At 57.7% G+C, this 7875-nt stretch overlaps 1 protein-coding gene across 1 annotated transcript; it reads left to right on the forward strand.

The window, feature by feature from the left end:
* The first annotated feature begins 588 nt into the window (after window positions 1-588).
* LOC119109945 (neuralized-like protein 4) lies at window positions 589-4483 on the forward strand. The gene is made up of 6 exons (XM_037233690.1): window positions 589-631; window positions 978-1111; window positions 2195-2356; window positions 2988-3167; window positions 3459-3626; window positions 4445-4483. Exons 1-5 carry the CDS (start codon window positions 589-591, stop codon window positions 3567-3569), a joined length of 630 nt encoding a protein of 209 aa, XP_037089585.1. The 3' UTR covers window positions 3570-3626; window positions 4445-4483.
* The last annotated feature ends 3392 nt before the right edge of the window (window positions 4484-7875 follow it).

Raw genomic sequence — 7875 nt, forward strand, 5'->3', positions numbered from 1 at the left:
AGTGAGGTGCGCAGGGGCGGCGGCAGTGTGGCGTGTGTTGTGACCGCGGTAGCCTGTTGTGAGGCGGCCGGTGCTTGTCGCAGGGAGTGAGGTGCGCAGGGACGGCGGCTGTGCGGCTCAACTAACTGCCCGAGCCTGGACCGGCTGCGGCGCGGGGACCGGGTCGGCATCCGCTGACCTCGGACATCTGCACCTCCAGCTGGTCATCAACGGCGAGGAATGGGCGTGGGCCTCGTCCGGCCTCCCCAAGGTACGCGGCTGTGAGGAAGTGAAGTGAGTAACTGTGAAGCGAAGGGCGTTGGCGATATGGAGGGAGTGTCATCCCGTCATGAGATATCCGACTGTTTGATCGATCGTTTGCCTGAATGCCCTAGAGAGAGACGCCTGAGCGTTGGGACCGTTCCTCAGCAGCCGGCAAGAGCGTGCTCTCGGGTTGTAAGACGCTCTCTCCCTGCCACAGGCGGTGTGGGGCGGGCCGAGCTGTACGGCCGGACACAGTCGGTGAGGCGGTCAGCACGTCGGGCGCTGGCGTCGCCGGGCGGCGCGCGCTCGCCGGCCGCTGTCGCCGCCGACTCTCCCGGCTCGGTGATGCAGGACTCGCTGGAACTCTGCGGACCGACCGCGGCCCACGGTACGGCCGGGACGCGGGCCATCGGCGCGCGCCGTTCACGGGCGTGATGTATGCACCTGGGTGGTGTTCGTGCTGTGCACACGTGACACACAGCACGGTCAGCTCATGGCGTTTGGGCCCAGTCGGAGTCATAGGCAAACACCAAGTGAGTGTCCAGAAAACCTTGGTGAACCCTGGGGTTGAATTGACCAGGTACTGGCTAATTCGCGCCATGTCATGTTATTGCTCGAAATCCTTCGTTGTTGATGTCTTACAGTGTTCCTTTTTGTTTGGTCATTCTGATGTGGCTTACACCACCGGCCCGTGTGCAGCAGCTCCGCGGCCGGGCGGGCGGTGGCCGCCGCAGGCGGACCGCTCCACGATTGCCACGGCCGCAACATCGCGATCAGCAACAAAGGCTGTGTGGCGCGCCGCGTGGCCAGCTACAACCAGGGCCATGGTGCTTCGGCCCAGCCGCTGCGCGCCGGACAGCTGTTCGAGGTAAGGGCTGGGTCAGAGCGACATCACACTCCGTGGTGGGCCCGCCCGGCATCAACCACCCAGTGCGTGTGAGTATGTATGGGATGTAAAACATGGGAGGTGATGGTATGTATGTATGTGATGGTATGTACAACATGGGTGGGTGCGCGTTATGCTGCTTACGATGCCGGGAAAAATTACTCAGACTGAGTGTAATTTGCCGCTTGTTTAATGCAGTTTGGTGTGGCGAGCCTCGTCCTTGAATATTTACATTGCTTCCGTGCGGAAAAGGCGCTCCACGGTGAATACTCTTGTGTTGTCAGCTGCTGTAAACTACCCTGCTTCTGCTTCAAGTTGTTACTATGTTTTGTTGGACGCCCGGTGTTGCTGAAAGTGTGATGTCGGCTGGCGCAGCGCCCGCCAGTACGTTTGTTTCAGGTGTGCTCTGTGCGCCTGGTGTGACCATCGCCGGATTGTGGGCAGGTGCGGATCGAGCGGCTGCGTCAGGTGTGCTCTGTGCGTCTGGTGTGACCATCGCCTGATGGTGGGCAGGTGCGGATCGAGCGGCTGCGTCAGGTGTACTCTGTGTATCTGGAGTGACCATCGCCGGATGGTGGGCAGGTGCGGATCGAGCGGCTGCGTCAGGTGTGCTCTGTGCGTCTGATGTGACCATCGCCGCATGGTGGGCAGGTGCAGATCGAGCGGCTGCGTCTGGTGTACTCTGTGCGTCTGGTGTGACCATCACCGGATGGTGGGCAGGTGCGGATCGAGCGGCTGCGTCTGGTGTACTCTGTGCGTCTGGTGTGACCATCGCCGAATGGTGGGCAGGTGCGGATCGAGCGGCTGCGTCTGGTGTACTCTGTGTATCTGGTGTGACCATCGCCGGATGGTGGGCAGGTGCGGATCGAGCGGCTGCGTCAGGTGTACTCTGTGCGTCTGGTGTGACCATCGCCGGGTGGTGGGCAGGTGCGGATCGAGCGGCTGCGTCTGGTGTACTCTGTGCGTCTGGTGTGACCTTCACCGGATGGTGGGCAGGTGCGGATCAAGCGGCTGCGTCAGGTGTGCTCTGTGAGTCTGGTGTGACCATCGCCGGATGGTGGGCAGGTGCGGATCGAGCGGCTGCTGCCGTGCTGGAGCTCGTCGCTGATGGTGGGCGTGTGCCGACTGAGTCCGGAGCGGGCCTCCAGCCTGCCCGTGTCGGCCCTAGGACTACGCCGAGCTGCGTGGTACATCGCATCCGATGCCGTCTTTCACAACGGCGTCAAGGTATCCGCTAGTGGCCAGAACCTCCGCCATACTCGTCACGGATACTGATGAATGCCGTGAACCTGACGGTTATGTCGTGGTTGTCCTGCGAACACTGGAAGTGGGCCGTCACTTGATCGTGTTGTCCGGACACGGCCTGAGCGAGACGACCTCGCCACGTTATCTCACTTTTCTGAAGTGAGGTAACGGGCGAGGCCTGATTGTAATAATTGGCATCTCACGTTATTGGCAGAGATCAGGACCGTGGCAGTCCAGCAGTGACAGTTGATTGTCCGTAGTATAACGCACTGGTTGTGGCAAGGCAGTGCTGGGACTAGGCGATTGCCCCAAAGGCGAAATCAAACAGTGGCCACGTCGCAGTTGCCGTTCGCCGTGTGCTGCCGGCGATCTCTGCCCGATCTGTGATCTGTGATCACCTGTGACTCTCGCTGTTGTCACGCGTCTCGACTCTCGATCCAACTTGTCTGTGTTGTCTGAGCCAACTTATGTCTCAAACACCCCCGTGCTACAGGCCCCTCTCTACAGCCCCCCCCCCCCCGAAATCGAAATTCGTCTGCTGAACCCTGTCAGAGCTCCGCTTACTGTCCGCTCCCTCCCCCCTCGAAACCCGCACGGGACGTGGGCTGCTCAGGTCCGCAGCCGGTACGGTGTGGACCTGGACACGCTGTCGTCGGGCCACCTGGTGGGCGTCATGGTAGACGCGCAGGCGCGGCTCCACCTGTACGTCAACGGCGCGGACCAGGGCGTGGCCGCCGCGCCCGTCAGCACGCCCTGCCACGCGCTGCTCGATCTCTACGGCCAGTGTGTGCAGGTGAGAGGTGCCGGGGCGGCCGCGTCTGATGCGGCGCCCAACAGGAGCCGGGCCGTGGCCGCTCGGCAGCTGGGCAGATTCGATCGATGTTGGTAACATTTGGGGCGCAGCCGTAGCTAGTTCCATGTATCGATTTGCTGCCCGTCCATGACGTAGCAAACGCTGTCATTGCCTGCTCGTGTGATCAAGGAGTTTGCCGAGACAATGTGTGAAGCCTGTCCTGGAGTGGTGGAAGGCCGGGCCGACGGTCGTGCGGTGCACCGCGCGTCGCTGACGCGCGCCTGCCGCCAGGTGTCTGTGTGCCAGTCGGACGGGGCGGTGGAGGAGTGGCCCTCGGCCGATCCCCTCCGCAGACTGCACGGCGCCGAGCGCGCCCTGCCGACGTGGCGCCCGCCGTCATGAAGAACTGTACCTTCCAGAACGCCTGCCTACGCTTCAAAGCTGCCCTCGGCCTGCCCGGTACTTGGCCGTGTTCTTAGGTTGTTTGACTGCCTGTCTGGTATTTGGCTTGTACTGTTAGTCATCGGGCTGCCTGCCCGGTACTTGGCCGTACTCTTAGTTATTTGACTGCCTGTCTGGTACTTGGCCGTACTCTTAGTTATTTGACTGCCTGCCTGGTACTTGGCCATGCTGTTAGTTGTTTGGCTGCCTGCCTGGTACTTGGCCATGCTGTTAGTTGTTTGGCTGCCTGCCTGGTACTTGGCCATACTGTTAGTCGTTTTGGCGTGCTGCCTGGTACTTGGCCATACTGTTAGTCGTCGGGCTGTCCGGTACTTGGCCATACTCTTAGTTATTTGACTGCCTGTCTGGTACCTCGCCATACTCTTAGTTGTTTGGTTGTCCTGTCTGGTGCCTGGCCATACTCTTAGATATTTTGACTGCCTATCTGGCACTTGGCCATTCTCTAAGTTATTTGACTGCCTGTCTGGTACTGGCCATACTGTTAGTCATCGGGCTGGGCGCCTGGTACTTGGCCGTACTCTTAGTCATTGGGCTATTGTTAGCATGCTTATCCCTGTTTTACGGATTTGTTTTTGGATACTGGCGTAAGTCTTTTGAAGCTGAATCAAGCTGTTTTCTGCTCAACGGAGCATGGTTCGCGGCTGGAAGATGGAGATCATGTTTCTCCCGTGATTCTGTCTGGGGACAGAGGTGCATGCATCCGCTACAGTGCAGTGTGTTCCTCCGCTGGCGGTGGGTTGGTGTGCACCTGCTGATGCCGTGGTTGTGGCCATGTGTCCACGCAGCCGCCTGACGAGCGGCGCTCATGCCGGCAGACGAGTACTTCTCGTCGGAGCCGGCGCAGTGCCTGTGCGAGCCGTGCTGCCGGCTGCGCGGCGCTGCGGCAGCGGCGGCTTGTGACGACGGCTGAGCCGGGCCGCGCCGCCGGCTGGTGCCGCCTACCGCTGGCGGCCGCCGTCGACCCCGGCTGGCACGCGGCCTTCGCGCCTCTCCGGCTGGGCGACGTGCGACGCACACTGGACCGCGGCCAGCTGCTGGTGCCAGGTGCGACGCCGACGGAGAGGGAGACGGGCGCCACTGCTGGCGCCACTGGCAGCCAGGGCTGCTAGACGCCGCCCCAAATGGGCAGGCGCCGGTTGGCGTACCGTGGCTCGCTCGCGGGTGGCGGCCATCGCTTTTGGATGGAATCTGGCATGAACATGTTTTGCGGTGGAATGCTGGGTCTTGCGAGCATACTTACGTAAACTGTCATCATAGTTACGTTCCATTGCCCGTCTGGTCATACAGATAGTTCATAGCACCGTATGGCTATCCTGCTCTCACATCGGGTTTTTGTCACGTGACATTCTGTGGTATCGATTCGATGTTGAGTTTGACGATCTCGTTTGATGTTTTGTGGATCGATTCGTTGCAAGACTTGAATGCATTTCCCTGTGCGGCTGCCAGCGTGGCAGATGAGGTCAAACACGTGAGCATGCAGCCTCTGTAATAAGTATCGCAAGTCTCAGCAGACGGTGGTACCGTCGCATCGAAACTGGGCGCCACTTGAAAAAGAAGGGAGGGGATGACCGGGGGACGAGGGTGCGGTGGGGCGGCTGAACTTGCCAAAGAGAGTCGGTTGCTCCAGGCGAAAGAAGGGCTGCTCTGAAAGGAATGTCAGTCGTAGCGCCTCTGGAAAATATTTTTAAATATCTGGCGAAAGCCTTTAACAAAGGGCACTCAATCCTTCAGGACTGGCTGTGGAGGATTGTCAGAGACGTTATCAGTTCTGTGGCATGTGCGGCAGTGGAGAGCGCAGCAGCAATACGCAGCATGGGCGGTGTTTTATCGTGCGATGCCTCGATAATATGGAGACAGTTGGTGGTCGAACCTGCCGATCAAGCAATCAAAAGATATGACTTAAGCATGTGTGTCTTTTGCGTTTACGACCACCAGTGCTTACCAAAACCATTTATAGTCATGCCCATACGAACTCAGAGAACATGCTGATATCCAAAGCACTCACAAGCAAAAAACGTGCTCATCCAAAGATGCTACCAACGTGCGGCAGTGTTAAGCATATTTTTTCCTCAGAAAAATGTATTTACACGGTGGTTGTCAGTTGTCTACGATCGTTTACGCACAACTAATATTTAATGTCACAAATAAGGTTTTTTTCACTGAACGGTTTCGGCATAACTTGTTCCATATGCGTGCTTTGGTTTTGATTCTCCGCACGGTCAAGTTCGGACGACTTCAACAGGTCTGAACGATGCTGCTAACAATTCTTCGCAAATGCTCTACTCCATCGTTAACAGATCTGTCCAAACGAGTGACTCGAAAGAATGAATCATGCGTTCAAAACGTTAAACGGCCTACAAGCCCAGCTGCGATCAAACCTGGTCGCAAATGCATGCGAAGGAAATGAATGGACGGACGATTCATTCAGGGATCTGACAGGATGGCAACCGCGTAGTAATCATGACGAGGGCCTATAACGAGCCCGCGTGGCGGCTTTGCCAGACTCCTTGCTGAAATATTTTCAGCGAGCCATGAAACCACAACTATTTAATTGATAAATGAACGGTGGGCTCTCGTCTCACTCCCTCAGAAGTAAAATTGAAGTCGGTTGGATCCAATTTACCACACTTGGACTGATCCGGACGCTGTATTCGGCCGCATCCCCCGCCTTCCGCGAACGCGCGAGTGGACCTCTCGCCGCTGACGTGTAACCACTTAGGGTGGCTGGTGCTCAGGATCTCAACCTGGGCTGGTCGCCGCGTTCCGCACCTGAATGCGACTTGCGATACTAATTAGGCAGACTGTACCGGACTTCATCGTGTCATCCCCATCGGCCTGTTTAGCATTGGTTTCACGCTCACCGCCTTGTGGTGAGTGCCTTGACTGCATCTGGTGCTGTTGGCCGGCAGGGGAGCTGGGTATGCAGGGTCTGGTGATGGGGCGCAGCAAGGACGACGATTCGGGCCGGGCTGAGCTCGGTCTTCTTCCCGTCCCTCCGCCAGGCGGGTCTCGGCGCCACCTGGCCTGCCCTCAGGTCAGTCTTTCGTGACGTGATCCCAGGCGGGTCTCGGCGCCACCCGGCCTGCCCTCACGCCAGTCTCCGTCGTGAGGTGATCCCAGTTGGGTCTCGGCGCCACCCGGCCTGCCCTCATGTCAGTCTCCGTCGTGTTGTGATCCCAGTTGGGTCTCGGCGCCACCTGGCCTGCCCTCAGGTCAGTCTCCGTCGTGACATGATCCCAGGTGGGTCTCGGCGCCACCTGGCCTGCCCTCAGGTCAGCCTCCGTCGTGGCATGATCTCAGGCGGGTCTCGGCGCCACCTGGCCTGCCCTCAGGTCAGTCTCCGTCTTGACGTGATCCCAGGCGGGTCTTCGACTTTACCTGCGCTCATTAGGACACCGTACACTCCTAACTGCAGTATTACACTGAAATGAAATGCGAAAATAAGTCGCAAAATTCGTTTTATTTCGGCAGGCATTTCTTCTTCAGGTGACTTGAAATTTGTATATTATGGTGGGCTGTAAAATACAATGCAAAGCTTTATGAGAAGTCGGAACGTGGTACGTATGTAGGGGCACTTAAGAGATTACACCGACGCATTTTAATAGCTTGGACCATCTTCACCTCGCAAACATCTCGCACATTGCGAAAAGAAACAGGAGATTCGATGACAGAAATAGGGCGAGCAAATGACAATATAAGTACGACGTAAATCAGACGAACGGGTATGCAAGGACAGTTACGGGCATACAAGAGAAAGGTACTGAGATCGTGGGACCGATGGCGAGCAAGTGTTGTTGGCTACCTTGATATGGGCTAGCTGCTGACGGTTTTGTCTGTGGAGGATTTTATATTACGAATGAAGATCTTTTCTTGTAGTTTTCTTTCTACGTGCCTAGGAGATACGCACAATATTGTCCTCCGTATTTGCGTGAAAGAAGCGCATCAAATCCGAGATGGATCCGAAAATGAAGCCCAGCCGGGTTGTTGATGTTCTTCCTGAATGCTGCGCATCGATGGTCAAAAAGCCTTTCACGCACCGGGCGAATACACTCTCCTGCGAAGGTTACCAAACACAGAGGGCATGCGGCCTGACGCACTGCACGACTGGTGGAGCAAGTGCTGTTAAATTTAGAGAGACCTGGAACGCACTGGCCCCTTCTCATGGGGCACGCCGGTCTGCGCAGGTCGGCACGCACCAGGTGCTGTTTTGGTGACCCTAGGATGGCACCAATCTTTTCGCAATGTA

The sequence above is a fragment of the Pollicipes pollicipes genome, unplaced genomic scaffold (assembly GCF_011947565.3).
Source record: "Pollicipes pollicipes isolate AB1234 unplaced genomic scaffold, Ppol_2.1 Scaffold_7231;HRSCAF=8579_pilon_pilon_pilon, whole genome shotgun sequence".
NCBI classification, from domain to species: domain Eukaryota; kingdom Metazoa; phylum Arthropoda; class Thecostraca; order Pollicipedomorpha; family Pollicipedidae; genus Pollicipes; species Pollicipes pollicipes.

Bases quoted from the DNA above. Each gene is read 5' to 3' on its own strand.
- LOC119109945 (XM_037233690.1), top strand. From the start codon at position 589: ATGCAGGACTCGCTGGAACTCTGCGGACCGACCGCGGCCCACG. The intron at 1,112-2,194 runs GTAAGGGCTGGG...GATGGTGGGCAG, and splicing joins GCGCCGGACAGCTGTTCGAG to GTGCGGATCGAGCGGCTGCT. The intron at 2,357-2,987 runs GTATCCGCTAGT...TGGGCTGCTCAG, and splicing joins TCTTTCACAACGGCGTCAAG to GTCCGCAGCCGGTACGGTGT.